At 41.2% G+C, this 25,067-nt stretch overlaps 1 protein-coding gene across 2 annotated transcripts in view; it reads left to right on the top strand.

The window, feature by feature from the left end:
• CRK (CRK proto-oncogene, adaptor protein) overlaps window positions 1-24,589 on the top strand; it is a 29,969-nt gene extending 5,380 nt beyond the window's left edge. The window contains exons 2-3 of one of the 2 annotated variants that reach the window (XM_026016108.2): window positions 7,458-7,993; window positions 21,968-24,589. In XM_026016108.2, coding sequence (XP_025871893.1) covers window positions 7,458-7,993; window positions 21,968-22,105 — 674 coding nt within the window. In that variant the 3' untranslated portion in view covers window positions 22,106-24,589. The remainder of the gene's footprint in view (window positions 1-7,457; window positions 7,994-21,967) is intronic. The other variant, XM_026016107.2, reaches the window with a different exon arrangement.
• The last annotated feature ends 478 nt before the right edge of the window (window positions 24,590-25,067 follow it).

Genomic DNA, 25,067 nt, shown 5'->3' with positions numbered 1-25,067 from the left:
AAGTAGGGTAAAGGAGACACATAGCTGATGAGGTTTGGGCTTATCTGAAATTTATGTTCTTTTCTCTTCCCTTCCCTTCTGGAGTTTGGATCAGCGAAGGTTGATGGGCCATATATCTGACTGCTTCAGCAGTTCACAAAAAGGCATTCCTGTGGTGGAATTATTACAGTATCATTAGAATATGAGGAAATTGGACAGCCCCGGTGGCTTAGCAGTTTAGTGCCGCCTTCAGCCCAGGGCGTGATCCTGGAGACCTGGGATCGAGTCCCACGTCGGGCTCCCTTCATGGAGCCTATTTTCTTCCTCTGCCTGTGTCTCTGCCTCTCTATCTCTCTGTATCTCTCATGAATAAATAAATAAAATCTTAGAAGAATATGAAGAAATTTATAAATAATATTAGAGCAGGGCCTGGCTGACTCAGTGGGTAGAGCGTGCAACTCTGGATCTTGGGGTTGTGAGTTCAAGTTCCACATTGGGTGTAGAGATTACTTAAAAATACAATCTTAAAAAAAAAAAAAAAAAAAAAGAGGGATCCCTGGGTGGCTCAGCGGTTTGGCGCCTGCCTTTGGCCCAGGGTGCGGTCCTGGAGTCCGGGGATCGAGTCCCACGTCGGGCTCCAGGCATGGAGCCTGCTTCTGTCTCTGCCTCTCTCTCTCTCTTTCTCTCTCTCTCTATCATAAATAAATAAACAAACAAATCTTTAAAAAAATAATAAATAAAAAAAAGAATATTAAAGATTTTCCTTGGTGTTTTGCTTGTATTTCTGTGACTGCTAGGATTGCCAAGCGAAGCCAAAAAAAAAAAAAAAAGAAAGAAATTGTGGGTCCAGTTTACAGTACAGCATTTGAGCAAGAAATGAACCAGCTTCTACCTTTATGTTTATGACAGAGGAGCTGCCATTTTTTCTTTTCATAATTTCACAGTGATCTTTCTAAGGCCCCTTGGCTTTGTAGTCTTATATGTTCTTCTAAACTTTTCTCCCCTCCCCCCAAAAAACAAACACAAAGCATGTTTTTATTTGGACTAGTAGAGTAATGGAGGAACCATAACAATTGGTGACAGGGAGTGGTTACCTTCCTTTTTAGAGTGAAAAGAGCACCTTGGAAATGTTCAGGGATGGTCAGAGCTGTTCTTTCGTGGTGATTTTGGTGTATAAACACAATTTGTTATTGCTACTGTTTTTTTGTAAGAATACATCTCCAGTGGAAAGTCAAAGCCAGGAGGGAAGTAATGTCTTCCTAAGACCTGCTGCTTTGTTTCTTGCCTACCAATGATACTGTGTATGCTTTTATATCCCCAGATATGCTATGAGCTTCTTAAAGCTGGGAATAGGGGATCCCTGGGTGGCGCAGCGGTTTAGCGCCTGCCTTTGGCCCAGGGCGCGATCCTGGAGACCCGGGATCGAGTCCCACGTCGGGCTCCTGGTGCATGGAGCCTGCTTCTCCCTCTGCCTGTGTCTCTGCCCTTCTCTCTCTCTCTCTCTGACTATCATAAATAAATAAAAATTAAAAAAAAAAAAAAGCTGGGAATAGGCTTTCATTTAACCTCTTTCCCTCATGTCAGAATTTTTTTTTTTAATATTTTGTTTGTTTATTCATGAGAGACACACAGAAAGAGGTAGAGACAGGCAGAGGGAGAAGCAGGTTCCCTGCAGGGAGCCTGATGAGGGACTCGATCCCAGGACCCCGGGATCATGACCTGAGCCAAAGGCAGACGCTCAACTCCTGAACCACCCAGGTGCCCCCCTCACTTCAGAATTTTGTTCATCAACAATAATATCTAACATTTATTGAGTACTGTCTGCCAACCATTGTCCCAAAAAGGCAACTAGTGAAAAACCATTTTGCACCTTGGCGTGTAGTTGAGTAAACTCTAGCAAAGGAGCTTTCCTCTCCAGGTGTCATTAGCATCATTTTCTAAACCATGGGTACTCTGCTGGTGTAAGAGTCCTCCCTACCACTTTGCACTGGAGGCTTTCTTGACCAGGCAGTGCTTTAAGTAGGTCTCTTTGGAGCTCACTCTGACCCAGTCCTTTAGCATAGTTCAGCAGGCCTAAAGGATCACTGAATTAGCCTAGCAGTAATAGGCAGAATGATCATGTATCTCATTGCTTACCAGACTTGAATAAGAACAATCCTCCTTCAGTGATCCATTTGGGTGAAGAGAAACTCCAGAATATAGCAACACCATGTTCTGGTATATTCATAACCAAAATTCTCTCTCTAGTTCAGCACTTGAAACTATTGCGGTTGTGTTCACTGTAGATAAGTAGTCCTGGGTCTGGGCATCTATTTCAGTATATTGAGTTGGAGAGACAGCCAGCATTACTGATTGTGGGATATTAACTTTTTTTAGCTTACAGCCATGAATTCCACAGATGGACCTTTGCAATGTAAGAAATGTGCAATTGTGTCTTGGCGTCTCGTCATTCATTCATTTATTCATTTCATGTAAAGAGAGGGTGTACTCATTCTGTATTGAGGACTTCTGGTTAACTTCTAAAGTTTATCTTTTCATTTCTCCCCACTACTTTTTTTTTAAATTTTATTTATTCATGAGAGGCAGAAACACAGAGGGAGAAGCAGGCTCCATGCAGAGAACCTAATGCGGGACTTGATCCCTGGACTCTGGCATCATGCCCTGAGCGTGAAGGCAGACACTCAACTGCAGCCACCCAGGCATGCCCCTCGCTACTAAATTTTTTTTTAATTTATTTTTTTTTAATTTATTTTTTTTTCCCATTACTAAATTTTAAATGTACTTTTTCTGGTCATTCTGGAAGAAGTCATTTCTAACCCTGTACCTAATAATTGGGTCTCATTTCTTTTAGAGTACATCTGGGCTACCACAATATTCACCACATTAATCACTATGGATTTTAAAGATTTATTTATTTATTTATTTAAGAGATTTTATTTATTCATTCATGAGAGACACACAGAGAGGCAGAGACACAGGCAGAGGGAGAAGCAGGCTCCATACAGGGAGCCCGTCAGTAGGACTCAATCCTGGGTCTCCAGGATCACGCCCTGGGCTGAAGGCGGCGCTAAACCGCTGAGCCACCCGGGCTGCCCAAGATTGATATACTTGAGAGAGAGTGGTGTTCAGGGGGAGAGAATCTCAAGCTGACTCTGCTGAACACAGAGCCTGATGTGGGGCTTGATCCCACAACCCTGAGTTCGTGACCAGAGCCAAAACCAAAAGTCAGGCGCTTAACTGAGTGAGCCACCCAGGTGCCCTTATCAATCAATGTGGATTTTATTTTATTTTTAAGATTTTTACCTATTTAGGGCAGCCCTGGTGGCGCAGCGGTTTGGTGCCGCCTGCAGCCTGGGGTGTGATCCTGGGGACCTGGAATCGAGTCCCATATCGGGCTCCCTGCATGGAGCCTGCTTCTCCCTCTGTCTGTGTCTCTGCCCCTCTCTATGTGCCTATGAATAAATAAATAAAATCTTTTTTAAAAAAAGATTTTTACCTATTTATTCATGAGAGAGGCAGAGAGAGAAGCAGGCTTCCCATGGGAAGCCCAATGCAGGACTTGCTCTCAGGACCCCAGGATCATGACCTGAGCCAAAGGCAGACGCTCAATCCCTGAGCCACCCAGGTACCCCACTGTGGCTTTTAGAGAGTGGACCGGTGTTCTTGGAGTGAAAAGCATAAATTGACCATTTTTCCTTAACAGAGGACTTGGATAAGTAACCTTCCCAAAAGAAGAACAAATAGTAAACTTGAAAAACACCAAAGAGGGATCCCTGGGTGGCTCAGCGGTTTGGCGCCTGCCTTTGGCCCAGGGCGTGATCCTGGAGTCCTGGGATCGAGTTCCACATTCCTTCATGGAGCCTGCTTCTCCCTCTGCCTCTCTCTCTCTCTCTCTGTGTATGTCTCTCATGAATAAATAAAAATCTTAAAAAAAAAAAAAAAGATTAAAAAGAAAGAAAAACACCAAAGAATCAAAGATGATATTTTAAAAGATTTTTCTCAAAAAAAAGAAAAAAGATTTTTCTCATTAAATTGTCAATGATTTTTATTTATTTTTAAGAATTTGTGTATTACAGAGAGAAGGCATGAGCAGGGGGAGGGGCAGAGGAGAGGGAGAAGCAGAATCCCCACTGAGAAGAGAGTCTGACCCAGGGCTCAATCCCAGGATCCTGGGATCATGATTTGAGCCAAAAGTAAACGGTGTAACAGACTGAGCCATACAGGTGCCCCAAATTGTCAGTGATTTTTAAAATATTGTTTGGCAAGGATATGGGGGAAATGGGAACTCAAAACCAGTGGTGGGAGTATAAATTGTACAGACTTTTTGGAGAGCAATTTGGCAATATAAACCTTAATGTTCTTACCCTTTGGGATCCCTGGGTGGCTCAGCAGTTTGGTGCCTGCCTTTGGGGCAGGGCATGATCCTGGAGATCCGGGATCGAGTCCCACATCGGGCTCCCTGCATGGAGCCTGCTTCTCCCTCTGCCTGTGTCTCTGCCTCTCTCTCTCTCTCTCATAAATAAATAAAATCATTTAAAAAAAAAAAAGTTCTTACCCTTTGATCCAGCAGTTGCATTTCAAGGAATTTATACTAATGGAATAAGAAAAAAGTCTTCACTGGGGCACCTGGGTGGCTCAGTCTGTTGAGCGTCTGAGTTGGGCTTGGTCATGATTCCAGAGTCTCAGGATCAAGTCCCATGTTGGGCTGCCTGCTCAGAAGGAAATCTGCTTCTCATTTCCCTCTGCCCCTCCTCCCTCTCGTGTTCTCACTCTCTCTCAAATAAATAATCTTAAAAAAAAAGAAGGAAAGCTTATTAGCAAAAATGCTCATAATAGCATTTTCACTAGTGAAAAGTTGGGAATACTTCATAGCCATTAAAAGTCATGTTCTTAAAAAAAAAAAAAAAGTCATGTTCTTGGGGCAGCTCAGGTGGCTCAGAGGTTTAGCGGGTGTCTTCAGTCCAGGGCGTGATCCCGGGGTCCTGGGATTGAGTCCCATGTCAGGCTCCCTGCATGGAGCCTGTTTCTCCCTCTGCCTGTGTCTCTGCCTCTCTCCCTCTGTGTCTCTCATGAATAAATAAAATCTTAAAAAGTTATGTTCTTAAAAAGAAATTTTTAATATAAATTTCATAATAAAAAGGCAAGATACAAAGTTTGTAGTAACTAAAACACTTGTGTATGTAAACTTATGACCTTGTATATATACATACATATATATACATAAACATTAAAGTTTGGGAGGTTATATCTCAATTTTGAATGTGGATTAAGGCTTAACCTGGGAGTTAAGTCTGATTAAAAAAAAATCAGGGTGCCTTGGTGGCTCAAGCATTAAGCATCTGCCTTAGTCTCAGATCATGATCCCAAGGTCCTGGGATGGAGCCCTCCATTGGGGTCCTTCCTTAGTGGAGACTGCTTCTCCTTTTCCCTCTACCCTTCCCCTTGCTTGTGCTCCTTCTCTCTCAAATAAACCTTTAAAACAAAACAAGGAAGGGGTTCCTGGGTGGCTCAGTGGTTGAGTGTCTGCCTTTGACTCAGGTCGTGATCCCTGAGTCCTGGGATTGAGTCCCATGGGGAGCCTGCTTCTCCCTCTGCCTGTGTCTGCCTCTCTCTCAGTGTCTTTCATGAATAAATAAAATCTTAAAAAAAAAAAAAAAAAAAAAGCTCCACAAAAACCAGTTTAAGATTTTGTTTTAAGGGGACGCCTGGGTGGCTCAGCAGTTGAGCGCCTGCCTTCAGCCCAGGGCCTGATCTTGGACTCCCAGGATTGAGTCCCACCTCAGGCTTCCTGCATGGAGCCCGCTTCTGTCTCTCCCTATGTCTCTGCTTCTCTCTCTCTCTCTCTCTCTGTGTGTCTCTCATGAATAAATAAATAAATCTTAAAAAAAAAAAAAAAAGATTTTGTTTTAAGTAATTTCTACCTCCAACATGGGGTTGGAACTCACATGCCAGAGACCAAGAGTTGCATGCTCTGGGATGCCTGAGTGGCTCAGTTGGTTAAGTGTCTGCCTTCCACTCAGGTCATGATCCCAGGGTCCTGGGATTGAGCCCCACATCAGGCTTCCTGCTCAGTGGGGAACTTGCTTCTCCCTCTCCCTTTGCCCCTCCCCCTGCTTGTGCTCTCTAACTCTCTCTCAAATAAATAAAATTTTTTTTTTTTTTTTTTTTTTTTTTTTTTTAAGTTGCATGCTCTGCCAACTGAGCCAACCAGGGAACCCTGGAGTTTGAGAAATTTAACACTTATTTTTTTTTTCAAGTATCCTTATTTACCTTTTTTCATGATCTGTTTGCTTCAAAGGGAACAGTATGGTTTACATGTTTTATTTCAGTGAAGACCCGTAGGAATTGATTGCTAAGCAGTTAACTTCTTGATTTCTCTTTTTAGGCTCCTTGGTTCTTTTGCCTAATTAAGATTGTTTGTTTTGGTAACTGTCAGAAATGAATTTGAGATCAGCAATCATAGATTTAAAAAGATAGTCTTGGGATGCCTGGCTGGCTTAGTCAATAAAGCATGCGACTTGATCTCAGGATTGTGAGTTCAAGCCCCACACTGGGCATGTAGAACTCACTTAAACACTTTTTTCTTTTTAGGAATTGTACATTCTAGATGTGAAGAGAAGGGGGATCCCTGGGTGGCGCAGCGGTTTGGCGCCTGCCTTTGGCCCAGGGCGCGATCCTGGAGACCCGGGATCGAATCCCATGTCGGGCTCCCGGTGCATGGAGCCTGCTTCTCCCTCTGCCTGTGTCTCTGCCTCTCTCTCTCGACTATCATAAATAAATAAAAAATTTAAAAAATATAAAAAATAGATGTGAAGAGAAGGAATGTATGAACCTGGTATAGATAGATAGCAAGTTTTCTCTACCTCTTCTTGGAAAAGCTGCTGGGACTTATGAAAAAGTAGAGCTTGCTACATTTCCTGAGGTTTTTTTTTTTTTTTTTAATTTTTTTAAATTTATTTATGATGAGAGAGAGAGAGAGAGAGGCAGAGACACAGGCAGAGGGAGAAGCAGGCTCCATGCACCGGGAGCCCGACGCGGGATTCGATCCGGGGTCTCCAGGATCGCGCCCTGGGCCAGAGGCAGGCGCTAAACCGCTGCACCACCCAGGGATCCCCATTTCCTGAGGTTAAAAGAAGATTGCAACGAAACCTTAAAGCTTATGCTACTCTGTAAATGAATAGCACAATAAAAAGTCTCCATGTTGCTTTGTCTTTGATCCAGTATGGAGACATACCCTGACTGGCCTGATCTGTTATGGCCTTCTGTTCTGTCTCTACTGCAGGTGGTGATGGGCATCTTTCTCTAGGGTATGTTTTAACTACAGAGTATGATTTCTGTTTAGGACAGGGGTTATCTTTTCTAGACTTTTTTTTTTTTTTTCTGATTATTGACTAAATGTGTTTGGGAAATGCTTAAAAACTTCATTTCATCTCCTGTGTACTACATCTTAAATAATAGCCTGCTCTGTTTTTTTCCAGGGGTGAGCCCCTCCAGACTCCGAATAGGAGATCAAGAGTTTGATTCATTGCCTGCTTTACTGGAATTCTACAAAATACATTATTTGGACACTACAACATTGATAGAACCAGTTTCCAGATCCAGGCAGGGTAGTGGAGTGATTCTCAGGCAGGAGGAGGCAGAGTATGTGCGAGCCCTCTTTGACTTTAATGGGAATGATGAAGAAGATCTTCCCTTTAAGAAAGGAGACATCCTGAGAATCCGAGATAAGCCTGAAGAGCAGTGGTGGAATGCAGAGGACAGCGAAGGCAAGAGGGGGATGATTCCAGTCCCTTACGTCGAGAAGTATAGACCTGCCTCCGCCTCAGTATCGGCTCTGATTGGAGGTAACCAGGAGGGTTCCCACCCACAGCCACTGGGTGGGCCGGAGCCTGGGCCCTATGCCCAACCCAGCGTCAACACTCCGCTCCCTAACCTCCAGAATGGGCCCATTTATGCCAGGGTAATCCAGAAGCGAGTCCCTAATGCCTACGACAAGACAGCCTTGGCTTTGGAGGTACATAATGTGCAAAATGTAGAAAGAAGAGATCTGCTGCAGGGTCTCCCTTTCAGACCTCTTAGAGCTTTTTAGGAATGCTGAATAGAAGCACCAGCATTGTGATGTTGTAGATGTCAAACCATTAAGTACTCATTTTGGCATTTAATGTTAGGTTTTCTCTTTTTTGTAGAAAACCTATTTTGGAATAAGTAAGCTTAAAATTGTATGACTCCATGTTCTGATTGATCTACTAAACATACTTTGACTTCTTCAGTAACACCACCTGAATTAATAGGAATTAACCTAAAATATTTTTTTCTCATCTACATTCTAATCTGATTCATTCTTTCTGTTTATAATTGTCTAAAATAAGGTGGGCTCTGTCAAACCACTTAAATGGACTTTTCCCACAAAAACATAATGTTTTTACTTTAGGGGGAATGGGGTTTCTTACCATTGACTGATTGTGTTTGTAAAGTAAAAATTTAGGAGGAATGGTAAAGCATAGTACAGGTGAGGAGAGATACATACTGAAAACTGTATACTACCAGGAGTAGCAAGTTTACTTGTTTTTTATTGTTCGGTGCATTTTACAGACAGGAAGCCAGTTCCTGAGGAGTAAATTCCTGCCTTTTTCTGGTGAATAGTTATCCTTGGTAGTCCCATCTCTGACCAACCATTGCATTGTGTTTATTTCTTTATTCCTCTCTTTTGCATTCATGGCTTTGTCTCTTACCTTCTCCCTCCCTCCCTCCCTTTGAGTTATTGAAGAGCTAGTGGTTCAGTGTAAAGCTTGTACAAAAGTGGCATGCTATCCCATCTTTCAGAACCTACTGATAGAATTTGAATGTAAGCAAATAGCTAACTTTTTAAAGGACAGGCTGAAGTTATGTGAGCACAGACTAGCAGAGAAGGGGCAAAAGTGTATTCTTATACACTGAAATCTCAAAGTGCTGCTTTCTTTGGGTCATTTTCATACACCAGGGATTAAGAGCTGCCTTCTGCCTAAGTAGAAGTGTTAGCCTACAGAATAAGCTAGAATTTATTTGAACCACTCTCTTATATTACTGGATTTGAAATTTTTCTTTTATATTCTAGATAGTAGATACAAAGTAGATAGTAGATTCTTTTTTTTTTTTTTAAGATTTTTATTTATTTATTCATAGAGTCAGAGAGAGAGAGAGGCAGAGACACAGGCAGAGGGAGAAGCAGGCATCATACAGAGAGCCCGATGTGGGACTCGATCCAGGGTCTCCAGGATCATGCCCTGGGCTGCAGGCAGCACTAAACCGCTGCACCACCAGGGCTGCCCTAGATAGATTCTTTTATATTCTAGATAGTAGTAGAAATTTTTCTTTTATATTCTAGCTAGCTGACTCTTCTAAGTTTGAATGAAAAATGTGTTTTTAAAGTCCTTTTTTTTTTTTTTTTGAGATCATGCTGTGACTTAAAAGTATTGTGTCTCTACTTTGATGAGAAATGAAATATATGTGACATAAGTCACATCCATTTTGAGTTTGGAGGATAAGGAAAACAAGTTTCTAGCCTCATGTTTTCATTTAAGTTCAGATGATGTCAACATCCAACATGGTGCTATGCTACATGGCAGATGGGACTCTTGACATTTATCATAGACCTTGTTAGCACTGGGCTGGTGTATGAAAAATAACATTCATGAAAGAAGCCAGGAAAGAATAGCTATCACATTAATTTTGTTTCCATTTGCATTTCCTTCCTTTCTTCATTTATTCATTAAGAGGTTTATCTTTTTTTTAAAGATTTTATTTAAGTATTTATTTAATAGAGCACGCACACATGCAAAACATGTGTGACATGCATTCTCATCTACATTCTTGTCTGAATAGATACAAAGAGGGCTAGCTGAGTCTTCTAGGTTTGACTGACAAAAAGGCCCTGAGTTGGGAGAGAGAGAGAAAAACAGACTTGGCTGAGCCCCGAGCCTGACTCAGGCTCCTGAGATCAAGACCTGAGCTGAGATCAAGAGTTGGACACTTAACCAACTGAGCCACCCAGGCACCCCTCCTTTTTTATTTTTTTAAGAGTTTTTTTTTTTTTTTTTTTTTTTAAAGATTTTATTTACTTATTCATGAGAGACAGAGAGATAGGCAGAGGGAGAAGCAGGATCACACCCGGGGCCAAAGGCATATGCTCAACCACTGAGCCACTCAGGCGTCCCAAGAGTTTATTTTTATTTATTTATTTTTTAAAGATTTTTAAATTTATTCATTTGAGAGAGAGTGAGAACAAGAGCATGAGTAGGAGTAGAAGGGAGGATCAGAGAGAGAAGAAGACTCGCAGCTCAGCAAGGAGCCCAATGCAGGGCTGGATCCCAGGACTCCAGAATCAAGGCCTGAGTTGAAGGCAGACACTTAGCCGACTGAGCCACCCACATGCCTTGCCTTGCCTTGCCTTGCCTTTTCTTTTCTTTTCTTTTCTTTTCTTTTCTTTTCTTTTCTTTTCTTTTCTTTCTTTTTTTTTCTTTTCTTTTCTTTTCTTTCTTTTCTTTTCTTTCTCTTCTCTTCTCTTTTTCTTTCTTTCTTTCTTTCTTTCTTTCTTTCTTTCTTTCTTTCTTTCTTTTCTCTTTTCTTTTTTTTTCTTTCTTTGATTTTATTTAGCTATTTGAGAAAGAGTGAGCAAGCAAGAGAGAAAGCATGAGCAGAGAAAGAGGGAGAAGGAGACTCTCTGCCAAGCAGGGAGCCCGATGCAGGGCTGGATCCCAGGACTCCAGGATCATGACCTGGGCCAAAGGCAGACACCCAACTGACTGAGCCACCCAGGCACCCCTTCTTTATTTTTAAAAATATTTTATTTATTTATTTGAGAGAGAGAGAACAAGATGGGGGAGGAGCAGAGGGACAGGAACAAACCAACTCCCTGTTGAGCAGGGAGCCCAACTCAGGGCTCAATCCCAGGACCCTGAGATTGTGACCTGAGTCGAAGTCAGACACTTAATCAACTAAGCCACCTAGGCACCCCTAAGATTTTATTTACTTTTTTTTTTTTTTTAAGATTTTATTTATTCATGAGAGAGAGAGAGAGAGAGGCAGAAAAACACAGAGGGAGAAGCAGGCTCCATGCAGGGAGCCTGATGTGGGAACTCAATCCCAGGACTCCAGGATCATGCCCTGGGCCAAATGCAGATGCCAAACTGCTGAGCTACCCAGGGATCCCCATATTTTTAAGTAATCTCTATACCTGGTGTGGGGCTTAAATTTAACCCAGTCCCAAGACCAAGAATTACATGCTCTACCAACTGAGCCAGCCAGGTGCCCCTGCATTTTCTTTTTAAAAGAGAGTTGTTTTTAATGATGCCTGCCTTTGGTTAGAGGCTTTCATACTTGAAAAGGTTGAGCTTCTCTCTCTGCTGTAAAATGTAATCTTGTGAAATAAATCAGTAGAAAATAGTTTCTGATTTTTGTTAAGTTTTATTTTTGGTTAGATACTGATTTTGAGCCACATATAATGATTGCCGAAGATGGCCTCTTTCAGGTTAGAACAAATACACCAAAGTAATAGCTTCATGATACTTTATGTACTTAAAAACATGGTATCAGTTTAGCATCATAGAATTTTAGAGCTTGAAAGGACCTTAGATATCTTGTTTTGTTTTGTTTTTTCTGTTCTTTTTTTTTTTTTTGACCTTAGATATCTTTATTTGTTATATAAAAAGAACTGATGTTTAGACAGATTGGATTGTTCAGACTAATTAGAGGTAGACATAGGATGAACCCAGATATACTGTGGTCCCTCTTCTACTCAGTCTATGATTCTTTGTGTTTTACAACAGTTCTGTCCTCCTTAATACAGGTTTTGTGTGGTTTCGCTGACAGCATATCTTCAGTTGTGTTGTATGCAAGGATAGTTGTGCTGTCAGTACAGAATAACTGTATAGTAGACAGTTGTCTACAGTTTTCCTTTCCCATCTCTAGTTTTTTATTAAGAGCTGATGCCTTCTGCTTATTGAGGTAAGGTTGAGAGTAAGAGTAGGAGGCTCTGGAGTTCTGACTAGCATTCTGGCGAAACAAAATATTCATTGCTATATATGACCAACTATAAATTGAGGTCTTTGAGGCTTGTTAGGTACATTTTAGTGGAATTTTACACTTAATTTGAAAAAGATAAATTAGAACCATTGCATTTTAGAGTTGGGCAGAGCCCTAGAGATACTGTGTTAGACCAGCAGTATTCAGACTGCCTCTTGGTATCCCTAGGAGGTGCCTAGGAGAAGGAAAAGCCAAAGATGCAAGGCTCTGGGTTCCCTCTCTTGCTTCAACCAAAGCAACTCAGTTTTTTGTTTTTTGTTCTTTTAAGATTTTATTTATTTATTCATGAGAGACAGAGACATAGGCAGAGGAAGAAGCAGGCTCTTGCGGAGAGCCTGACACAGGATCCCAGGACCCCAGGGTCACAACCTGAGCCGAACCAAAGGCAGACACTCAACCACTGAGCCACCCAGGTGCCCCAACAACTCTGTTTTTAACTGTATTACATATTTGGGTCTGTCTGTCTTTCTTTCTTTCTTTCTTTCAATTTATTTATTTATTTATTCATGAGAGACACAGAAAGAGAAAGGCAGAGACACAGGCAGAGGGAGAAGCAGGCTCCATGCAAGGAGCCCGACGTGGGACTCGATCCCGGGTCTCCAGGGTCACATCCTGGGCTGAAGGCGGCGCCAAACCACTGAGCCACCTGGGCTGCCCTGTTTGGGTCATTCTAAGATTTTCTTTGAGGAAAGGGTTTCTGTACTTAAAAATATAAATCTAAAAAATTAAGTTCAAGAACCACTTCCCGGGATCCCTGGGTGGCGCAGTGGTTTGGCGCCTGCCTTTGGCCCAGGGCGCGATCCTAGAGACGCTGGATCGAATCCCACATCGGGCTCCCAGTGCGTGGAGCCTGCTTCTCCCTCTGCCTGTGTCTCTGCCTCTCTCTCTCTGTGACTATCATAAATAAATAAAAAAAATTAAAAAAAAAAAAGAACCACTTCCCTTGGGGCAGCCTCGGTGGCTCAGCGGTTTAGCGCCGCCTTCAGCCCAGGGTGTGATCCTGGAGACCCGGGATCGAGTCCCACATCGGGCTCCCTGCATGGAGCCTGCTTCTCCCTCTGCCTGTGTCTCTGCCTTTCTCTTTCTGTGTCTCTCATGAATAGATAAATTAAATCTTAAAAAAAGAAAGAAAGAAAGAAAGAAAGAAAGAAAGAAAGAAAGAAAGAAAGAAAGAAAGAAAGAAAGAAAGAAAGAAAAAGAAAAAACCACTTCCCTCGCCTTAAAGATGAAATATTCCTGAATTAGTACATTTGGTAGGACTACAGCCCCCCAATAGAAAGTAAGTTAATATCTATAATTCTTCTTTTCCTACTCACCAGATTTCTGTAGTAGCGATGAAGTTAGGGATTGTAGAAAGTAGGGATTGATTCCACTTAACCATCAAAGTAGGGGTACTCCTCTGCCCACTAGAGTTCTTTGGGTCAGTTGATCATATTCAGGAACATATAACTAAATCAGATACCATCTGTTCCATTCTGGAGCTCCTAAGATTTTAAATATATAGATATCCTGAATGTTTTAAAGAAGAGATACTGAAAGAACACTAGAATAGTGCAGAGGCACCTTTCATTTTTTGTTTAATGGCTCCTTGGGAGCTGAAATAGGATGAATCTTGTGAATTGCAGGTGTTAAAATTTTTTTTATGCTTCTACAGACTGTCCAGAACAATCACATTGTCTTTCTTTATTTCTAAAAATTTTATTTATTTGACAGAGAGAGGAAGAGAGCACAAGCAGGAGGAGTGGCAGGCAGAGAGGGAGAACCAGGTTCCCTGCTGAGCAGAGAGCCTGACGTGAGGCTCAATCCCAGAACCTTGGAATCATGACCTGAGCCAAAGGCAGATGCTTAAGTGACTGAGCCACCCAAGTGCCTCCACATTATCTTTAAATCTACTAGTCACATTACTTAACATTCTTTGATTCAACCTGGCATTTTGCCTTTGGTAGATGATAAGACTTGAGAGTAATCAAGAAGCTTCTTGGGTGTTCTTAGGCTTGGACCTGTTCCTCAGCACAAATGGCAAAGGTTGTAAAGTGCTTAGGTCCCTGATTATATGCATTAGTGGCTACATCAACTCTGTTTCTCCCTATGTAGAACTCTATGAAACCTAAGGTGGTAAGGCCTTTTGACCTATGTATAGAAAATTGTGGAGTAAAGACCCCGATTTTCCCTTTGTTAGGGGGGAAAAAAAAGATTGGAAAGCATAAGAACACGAGTGGCAAGTTCTTGCTGTGTAAATTTGTCTTTTTCTGAAATTGTAGCTGTATTGTTCATTGAGACATACCTGCTTTTCCTTTCCATCTTTCTTGGACATTACCTGTATTTCAGCTCGCAGAATCTCAGTTGGAAGGGACTTTGGAAGTAAACTGATCTAGCCTCTCAGGCAGGCCTTCTGGTATCCTCACAGGTGATTTTTAAGCATTTGTTTGGGTATCTCTACTTTTGGGGAACTTGCTATCAACACAGGAATATAGTACAGAGGTTCTAAGCTTTCTTGGTTCATAACACCTTTAGTGTCTTGGTAATATTTCATAGTGTCCCAGGCCAAAACAGATGCCTAACAGTTGCATTGATTAGGTAGATATGTTAAAAACAAATTAAATATTTATATCCTAATAACAGTACCCACTTGAAAAAAAATACATATAATAGAAATAAAACACTTAAGTAACTAATTACTGTTAAGCAATTAGATGTATACACCTGTTAAGTACCATACAGTTTTTCAAACTTTGGGATTATATTGAGCACTACTACCCTTGTTTCTTGTTCCACACTTATTCCATGAAGTACTTGTTTTTTATCTTAGCAACTGCCAAAACCCAGCTTTGCAAAGAGATGACATCTTTGAAAGGAATGTAGTGTGATTTCATGTAGAAATTGTCAACTGCCTTGAGCCAATGTCCCCTTACCCACTTTAGTCTGGTCTTGGGAATTCTGCACTAGTGAGTTGTTGCCTAACAGGAGGAGGACTATATGAATTCTCATATTGTTTCTGACTTGGAGAAAGAACTGCACTTAGGGACGTCTGGGTGGCTCAGTGATTGAGTGTCTGCCTTCGGTTCAGGGTAAGATCCTGGAGTCCCGGGATCGAGTCCCACATCAGGCTCCCTGCATAGAGCCTCCTTCTCCCTTTGCCCATGTCTTTGCCCCTCTGTCTCTCTCTCTCTCTCTCTCTCTCTGTCTTTCATGAATAAATAAATAAAATTTAAAAAAAAAAAAAAAAAAGAACTGCACTTAGTGTAGCACCATGTTTTTAGACTGCACTGTCCCCCTGCACTTCCCCAACCTGCACCTTGCCAAGTTTGACAGCCATCTATTCTTCTGGACTATGAAATCACTTGGGCTTCATGTGATCTAAGGATAGGCATGTTGCCTTTAGGATTTGTCTTTTCTTGACCCCAGGAGTCCCCATGTGCTTTGACTCTCTCAGGAGAAAGACACCGTTCTACATATATATACAAAGGGTTATTTAATTTTAATAAGGTCTTGCTCGAACTATTTGTACTTTAAGGCTACTTTAGATAGGTTCCTTAACCCAGCTCACTGCTTGTGACTTTTCTCTTTTATCCATTTAAAAATCAGAATTTTTGAAAGAAAGAAAGAAAGAAAGAAAGAAAGAAAGAAAGAAAGAAAGAAAGAAAGAAAGAAAGAAAAAGAAAGGAGGGAAGGAAGGAAGGAAGGAAGAAAAAAAGAAAGAAAGAAAAAGAAAGAAAGAAAGAAAGAAAGAAAGAAAGAAAGAAAGAAAGAAAGAAAGAAAGAAAGAAAAGAAAAGAAAGAATTATTTAGGGGCACGTGGGTAGCCCTGTGGTTGAGTGTCTGCCTTTGGCTCAGGTCATGATCCTGGGATTTGGGAATCGAGTCCCGCATCAGGCTCCTCAAGGGGAACCTGCTTCTCCCTCTGCCTGTGTCTCTGCCCCTCTCTCTGTGTGTGTCTCTCATGAATAAATAAATAAAATCTTTCAAAAAATAAAAAATCAGAATCATTTAAAAAAAAGTTAGAATTGCTTTAGAGTTGTGGCATAGCCTTTGTTTTTACCCTCTGATGTTTGGTCTTCTCTGCCAAGAACCTAATCAACTGTAAAAAAGAAATTTTGGTGTGGTTTTCCTGAAACTCTGTAGGATAGAATGAGACTGTACATTAGAGATGGCTCTGCTGTTATCCAAAGGTCTAATCTGTACATAATCAACTCCCCCTCCTTGCCAATGACATCTTGCAATGCCGGAACCCACATTTCTCCCTTTGAACTTTGAAAGAAGAAAAGTCTGAAGGCAGTTCAGCAGGTTCTGTCCTGCTTGTAGAGAAGCCTGGTGTGGTTCTGTGGTACTGATAACAGCAAGAGGCTAGTCTAGTCCACATTTCAACCTATCTTTCACCTCTTAGAGCTCCGTAGGATACAATTTGAGATAGCACTTTGAATGGTTAAGAATAAAGCCAATATACCTTTGAGAGAAAAGAGAAATGTTTAAACCTACATTTTGGTATCGAATAGAAAGGTGCGCTTGAGGATATATATCTTGACTAACCACCTTTTTTTTTTAAGATTGATTTAAAAGAGAGCGCACAGTCACGTCTGCGTGTGTGAGCAGGGGGAGGGGCAAAGGGACAGCAAGAGAGAATCTCAGGTAGACTCCCCGGGGAGCATGGAGCAAAAAGCACCTAGAGAATCTGGGTAAAATATAACAAATTTTTCTTTTCATCTTTTATTTTTATTTTTATTTTTTATTGTATTTTGGGGGGGGTTGTATGTTTTATTCATCTTTTATTTTTTTATTTTATTTTTTTTCATCTTTTATTTTTTAAAAGATGTTATTTATTCATGAGAGACACAAGGAGAGAGAGGCAGACATTGGCAGAAGGAGAAGCAGGCTCCCTGTGGGGAGCCTGATGTAGGACTTGATTCCTGGACCCCAGGATCACGCCCTGAGCCAAAGGCAGACACTCCACCACTGAGCCACCGAGGTGCCCCATCATTGCTTCATTTAGATATGAAATCATTTGGTAAAAAGTACTGATCCTGAAAATACAGCTTGGAGTTTACATGTGTATGCACCTATTGTATAAGCACCCAGATGAAAGTATAGAACATTTCCAGCACTCCAGAATGTTCCCTCATGTCCCTTTTTTGTGTTTTTAATATCAGTAAAATAATACATTTAGATATGACAGCTATTGGGGATCCCTGGGTGGCTGAGCTGTTTAGCGCCTGTCTTTGGCTCAGGGCATGATCCTGGAGTCCTGGGATTGAATCCCACATCAGGCTCCCTGCATGGAGTCTGTTTCTTCCTCTGCCTGTGTTTCTGGCACCCCCCCCCCCCCGTCTCTTATGAATAAATAAAATCTTTAAAAAAATGGATATGACAGCTATTAGGGGTATTAGCTGGGCTGTTGTTGGACTAGTTTCCTTCTCAATCCCAACCCCAGATAAGCTCTACACCCAATGTGGGGCTTGAAATCACTACCCTGAAGTCAAGAGTCACATGATCTACTGAGTGAGCTAGTCAGGTACCCTGTCAAACCAGATTTTTTTTTTTTTTTTTTTTTTTTTAAGATTTATTTATGACAGAGAGAGGCAGAGACACAGGCAGAGGGAGAAGCAGGCTCCACACAGCTGCTGTGGGACTCGACCTCGGGACTCTGGGATCACACCCTGAGCCGAAGGCAGATGCTCAACCACTGAGCCACCCAGGCATCCCTCAAACCAGCTTTTTAAAACTGGCCCCTTTGTCCCCATCTGGAGGGGAACCTAACACAAGTAGCAACTTAGATTTTTGATATGAGCACGTGAGCATACACATCCGCTAAACCATTTTCCTCTTTCTTAAGGGTAGGGACTTCTATTATTGGTGTAGTTGGTTAAGTATCTGACTCTTGGTTTCAGCTCAGGTCATGGTCTCAGGGTTGTGAGATTGAGCCACATGTTGGGATCTGCTCAGCGGGGAGTCTGCCTGAGATTCTTCCCCTCTCCCTACCCCTCTTACCCTTCCCCTGTTGGGCGTTCTCTCTCTCTCTCTCTCTCTCTCTTTAAAGATTTTATTTATTCATGAGAGACACACAGAGAGAAGCAGAGACTCAGGCAGAGGGAGAAGCAGGCTCCATGCAGGGAACCCAATGCGGGACTTGATGCCAGGCCTCAGAGGATCACGCCCTGGGCCAAAGGCAGATGTCCAGCTGCTGAGCCACCAGGGCTGCCCCTCTTTTTCAAATAAATATATAAAGACATTAATATAAATAAACCTTTTTTAATGAAAATACAAATAATAAAATGGAGAAAAGAAGTTCTGCACTTGATATAATTGACCTGGGGCACCTGGATGGTTCAGTTGGCTGGGTGTCTGCCTTCAGGTCACGATCCCGGGGTCCTGGATTGAGCCCCGTGTCTGCTGCTCCCTCTTCCTGTGGCCCTCCCCACTCTTCTGGTGCTCATTCTCTCCTCTCTCTCTCTCTCAAATAAATAAACAATATTTAAAAAAAAATATATATATATATATAATTGAACTTAACATAGCAAGGTGCTAGTAGGTTAGTGGCATTCATTCCAGTGGGATGGTTGGGGTGGGGGGACAGTCAAGAATAGTTGACAGGTCAGAAATAAAATTCACTACAGAATAGTCAAATGTTATCAAATGGATATTGCTCCCAGTGCAACACTGCAAGAGTTTTACTTCTTTTTATTTTTTTAAAGATTTATTTATTCATGAGAGAGGCAGAGACACAGGCAGAGGGAGAAGCAGGCTCCATGCAGGAAGCCCGACATGGGACTTGATCCCAAGTCTCCACGATCACACCCCGGGCTGAAGGTGGCACTATACCACTGAGCCACCCCGGCTGCCCGCAAGAGTTTTAAAAAGAAGGGAACGGGTATCTGGGTGGCTCACTTGGTTAAGCTCTACCTTGGCTCAAGTCAATGATCCCAGGTTCCTGGGATTGGGCCCCACATAAGGCTGTCTTGGCGGGGAGCCTGCTTCTCCTCCCTCTGTCTCTTCCCCCCTGCTAATGTTTTGTCTCCCTCTTTCTCAAATCTTTTTTTTTCCTTTCTTTCTTCCTTTTTTTTTTTTTTTTTTTTTAAGAAGTGAACAAGTGAGGTAAAGTCAGAACTCGAGGGGTGCCTTGCTGGTCTACTCTGTTAAGCTTGATTCTTGAGCTTAGGGTTGTGAGTTTAAGCCCCACATTGGGCATAGAGTTTATTTTTAAAATTTTTAAAAGTTAAAATCTGAGAACTAGAATTGGGGGTATAAGAAGAAATCTTTCAGATTTTGTTTTTTGGTTTTTTAAAAAAGACTTTATTTGAGAGAGAATGAGCCAGAGCAAGATAGAGCACAAGTGAGGGGAGGGGCAGAGGGAGGGGGAGAAGCAGGATCTCTGCTTAGCAGGGAGCCCAATCCTGGGACCATAACTTAAGCTGAAGGCAGACGTTAACTGACTGAGCTACCCAGGCATCTCATTTCAGATTGTTTTTGCTAGCTAGGAAATTTTCACTTTGAGGTCCCAGTCTTCCTCTCCCCAGAAGACTAGGAAGATCTAGACTTGTCCTATTGGCTTGCTTGGATGTCAAGAACTTTATAAATTAGAAGATTGCTGATAATTAATAAAGAACCTTGGTGCTAGCAGCATGTTAGGGACTGGACATGCTTGCAAAGATGGGCAAGCAGTATCATCCTTTCTTTTCCCCTTGCTCCATCAGCCTTAATCTTCATATCAACACCCTGAGCTGCTGCCTTTTCTCGCCCTTGTATCTTATCCCTTTTATGTTAGATATTCTCTAGTTTCTGGGATCCCTGGGTGGCGCAGCGGTTTGGCGCCTGCCTTTGGCCCGGGGCGCGATCCTGGAGACCCGGGATCGAATCCCACGTCGGGCTCCCGGTGCATGGAGCCTGCTTCTCCCTCTGCCTGTGTCTCTGCCTCTCTCTCTCTCTCTCTGTGACTATCATAAAATAAAAATTTAAAAAAAAAAAAAAAAAAGATATTCTCTAGTTTCTGTCTTCCTTTTCTCAGCATCCTATGACCGGCACAGTCACTGTAGGCTTCTGTGGTTTTCAGATAGTCCTTTAGTAGGAAGTTCTAGGCAGGTCAGTAGGCAAGCTGTTTCTCCTATGAGTGACATCAAGCTGGTTTCACAAAAGGCCCTGGTCCTAGACTCAAGTTGACTTTGCCCAGTCAGTTGAAAGTTCCTCCTATGGTAGAAAGAACATAAATTAGCTTTGGAGATAATACTAATGAGCTCAAATCCCAGCCCTCCTAGTGGTTGTGTGACCTTAGGTATATCTGTAATTGCTCTGAACCTCGGTTTTTTTCATCTATAAAATGAAAAAAGAAAAAAAAAAAAAAACAGAACTCCTGCCTTAAAAGGTTATTATAATAACTAGAAAATAGTTTATATAAAATATTCTACAGTAGGGGTAACTGGCTGGCTCAGTCAGTAGAGCATGCAACTCATGATCTCTTGAGTTCTAGCCCCACATTAGGCATGGGGCCGACTTAAAAAAAGAAAAATCCTTTACAGTACTTAATGAAAGTTCAATAAATAATAGTTACTAACTTAATAAAACCAAATGAACAATTATGCTTAGAAACCTCTTATAGGGGATCCCTGGGTGGCGCAGCGGTTTAGCGCCTGCCTTTGGCCCAGGGCGCGATTCTGGAGACCCGGGATCGAATCCCACATCGGGCTCCCAGTGCATGGAGCCTGCTTCTCCCTCTGCCTGTGTCTTTGCCTCTCTCTCTCTCTCTGAGATGACTATCATAAATAAATAAAGAAAAAAAAAAAAAAAAAGAAACCTCTTATAGCCTCAGAACTCAGATGTTATTATAATCACAGGATAAAGTTCTTTAGTCCAGTGTCTCACTACTTCTCTCACCATTGTTCAGTATTTTCCCACAGGATGAATCCATTCATCAGACTGATTTTGTCTTAAGTTTTATAGAATAGAGGTATATCCTAGATTGTCAAAACTTTATAGTTGATGTTGCAAAGGAAAGCTTTTTATAACAGAAGCAAATACATGATGTCTCCTAATGTTAATGAATATATATACCAAGTGGTATTGAGGGAGCAACAAGATCTGTTAGTACATGGTGGGGTGGGGGGCTGGCAGGCAGCGACCTACCAAGTAGAGCTTGATGAAGATGGGGGTTAGGGGGAGGGCTTTGCAAATTGCTGATGGAATTTGGAATTTTGGCTTATGCCTGCCCAGGTGGCAAAGGCTTGCCTTGGTAGGAAGGTGAGAGGAACACTTCATTTTCTGGGACCAAATGAAGTTGCATTCCATGATTACTTTCTGCTCTGAAGCAGTAGCAGACAGTGATATGTGTACACGAGTGGTTGGGGGATTGTGTTGCTGTTGTATGCTAGAGAGGATGGGGGGGCCTCTTTCCCTAGGCCGCAGCCTGTGGGGCAGACAGGAAGCTAAGGGTTATAGGTACAAAGAAAAGGCATATTGAGGTACACCTGGATGGCTCAGCTCTTAAGTTCTGCTTTTGGCCCAGGGCGTGATCCTGAAGTTCAGGGATCAAGCCCCACATCAGGCTCCCTGAGGGGAGGGTGCTTCTCCCTCTGTGTTTCTTCCTCTCTGTGTGTGTGTCTTTCATGACTAAATAAATAAAATCTTTTAAAAAAAGAAAAGGAATATTGAGTCATTCTAGTTGGGATTGCTCATCCAGAAATGATTAAAATTTCCAAAAAATGTCATTTTCTAGGGTCCTTCCTTTTCTGTACTTCGTTTTTCTGCACTGCTAAAATCCCTTCTGCCTGCACTAACCACAAGTAATCAGTCTGGTGGCTGGGGCTTGGGAGGCAGCAAATAGCCATTTCTGTAATGTCAGCCCTAGAGCAATCATGTGGGCAGGGTATGCCTAACCAGAGAATGGAGATTTTCAGTTTGCATTCATAACTGGAAATAAAGTTCTTTCCTTATTCTCCTCCTGCAGGTCGGTGAGCTGGTAAAGGTTACGAAGATTAATGTGAGTGGTCAGTGGGAAGGGGAATGTAATGGCAAACGAGGTCACTTCCCATTCACACATGTCCGTCTGCTGGATCAACAGAATCCTGATGAGGACTTCAGCTGAGTATAGCTCAACTAACAGTTTTGCTGACAGATGGGAACAATCTTTTTTTTTTTTTCTGAGTGTCATCTATACCATTTTCTTACAGATGTCAAAGCAGTCTAGTTTATATAAGCATTCTGTACCTGTGATCTTTTTTAGACTGAACTACATCTCTAGTCTCATTTACCATGTTCAGGGTACGAAACTGGAGGCCTTGTTTGTTAACTTCTGAATTGGCAATTTTAGGTGGTAGCAGCCATGCCTGAGTGTATCAGAAGGGATGGATATTTTGCCTCCTTTCCCTCAGGTAGTGCGAATCAACCTGTGGAAAACTGATGGACAAGAGAGGAATATTGCATGCTGCTTACCCTGATTTATTCAATGGTTTTGTTTTCATTTTGAAACCATGCTATCAAATGGCAGTAGACTGTTCCCTCCCACCCCCATGAAGTAATCTTGCACCGTGTGAATAGTAAGTACCCAGTGGGATTGCTTTTTCATTTATAGAACATGACCACTGTATGACTCATTCTGACAGTTCAAATCCTGAGATTTCTGAGGACACTACTAGAGGCATTTGTCTTCTTTCCTAGTCAATGCTTCATACTTTTTCTTGGGATTCTTTAAATCCTTGTTATTCTTTTCCCCCAGGCCTACAGATAGGTTCATTCTCAAGAAAAGTGTTTCTTTTCATTCCAGATGACAAGCAAGATGTGCAGAGCACTTTATTCAGTGCATAGCTTTAAGCCAGTTTTGGATTCACTGAGTGGACACCCAAACTCCCAGCTTTCTGCCTTCCCTCAAGGGGTCATAGTAGGTTCACACTGCTACCACAGCTAAACAGACTTCTGGCTAATGGGATCCAGTGGGGTCATTCCTCCTGAGTGCTAGTATCCTATTAAGGGACTCTTTTGAAGTTCTTAGCTTCTACTTAGAGTGGAAGGACCAATCACTTAGACTATTCCATAGATGGTTGTAGGGCCAAATTCTGCCCTTTGCTTTATATGCAACTTGTATAAAAGTCAAGTTAAAACTACATGAGTTTGGGATAGGGTTAGCGCTTTGAGAAACATTGGAACCAATCATGAATTACTTATGTATTATTCATTTTACATGGTCAGAATAGTGCTTGAAGTGCATTACATTATCAACTGCCTTCATTTTTGGCTCTTTTTCTTTATGTTCCAGTTTAGTTTACAAATCCTTTTAAGTGTGGAATGGTTTATATGGGGTCAGGTGCTCCAAAGAATAGACTTCTGAGACCAAAAATGATCTAGGCTATTTAGACTACAATATGAAACCTTCAAAGTTAGTTCCCAGTCTAGGAAGACACTTACTGGTCTATGGTGTGATATGACCCATAGAAACACATTATATTTTGCTTTGGGCCTCATTTAAGAAAAGTAATGTATCTTTCTAATTGTTTTTACATAGGTTAATGATTATTATGCATTCTTTGAACATATACCAAATCATGGTATCCCAGTGACTAGCACAATGCCTGGCATAGTCAGTGTGCAGATGTTTATGTGAGTGAATGAGGGGTGTGCAGAAGCTCTTTATATGGCACAGAGAAGCCAGCTGACACAGGATTATTACATACCACAAGCAAACTAATGAGTTGACGCTAATTTAATGTATTTTTACCTCACACTAAGGTAATGCTTGATAAAGATAGTAATATTCAACTTTTAAAAGTTAGCACAGTGCAATGCACATAGTGGGTGCTCAATAATGTTAAGTAAACAGATTTGCAATACTAGACTTCATTCCATCTGACTACTCTTAAATTTTCAGTTAGAGCATAGATACTGTAAAATCCAAATACACACATTAAATCTTGTTTTCCTGAAAGTATGACATCTAAAATACTTGTAGAAAAACCTTGTCATGAACTGATTTGAATGTTTGTATTTTCTTTTGCCTTTGACTTTGATACTGGCTTGTAATGTCTCTTTTCATCATTTGTAATATTAGTGGGACATTCAACTCTACCTAAATCATAAGAATTTTTCAACAATAAGTTGTCTGAAGCCATTAAATGAACTTGGGTTGGATTTGGCTGGGTGTGACCGTTGTTGGACCTTAAATCAAAGGACTTCTAATAAGTATCTTCCAAAAACAAATGCTAGAATCCTATTCAAGTGCATATGTACATTGTCACAGAGCAAAGTAAACTAATTGGCTGCTATATTTTATATAATCATTTCTGCAAAAGCCCAGTTTTGGATACTAATATTTGACATGGTTAAATCTTATTAATTTGTTGGAATTGTTTATTGTTAATAATGCAAATAGATAATTTTTAATTATCCTTAAGTAACATTTCACTATTAATGGTTTGAAATGGGTGGTAAGCAAACCAATTTGAAATAAAATATGAACATGTGCCATTGTATTATAACACTATACACTTTCTTGACAGTTAAATTTTTTAAAAATGTTTTTTTGTAGCATGTATTGTATATGTTTATAGTATATGTAGTAAATAAAAATATGGCCAAATGTTTGGCTTGGTGATCTTTTGAAGGAAGTAATCTTTTAATATTTTTAACAAAAGAGCTAAATCTTTTATGCTTAGGGAATAAGAGGCATGTATGTACATTCAGCAGCCTACAATCATATAATCAAATAAGGAAGCAATTATACATAATCTGTAGGTACTCATTAAAGATGAGGTTAATCATTGGTGATATTTTGAAGGGTCTCCAGAAGTCATGAAATAAATTGATTTAAGAGGAACATAGGAATGATTATGTAATGATCAAAAAGCTGGAGTAAGGTGGACAGAGAACATCAAATTTGTCCAGAAATGGCTATATGTGTTGTAAAGAAAACAAGAATATGGTAGGGGGCTTTATAAAGCAAATGAGAAATTTAGATGTTATATAATAGGTTTTTAGAATGTTAATGTAGATAATATAGTGTAATTTCTCCCTTTTTATGTAAGTAGCACATTTTCAGAATAGATAATTTAGTAAAT

This window comes from Vulpes vulpes, chromosome 2 (genome assembly GCF_048418805.1).
Source record: "Vulpes vulpes isolate BD-2025 chromosome 2, VulVul3, whole genome shotgun sequence".
NCBI lineage: Eukaryota > Metazoa > Chordata > Mammalia > Carnivora > Canidae > Vulpes > Vulpes vulpes.
This window is presented reverse-complemented; position numbering and strand designations above follow the sequence as displayed.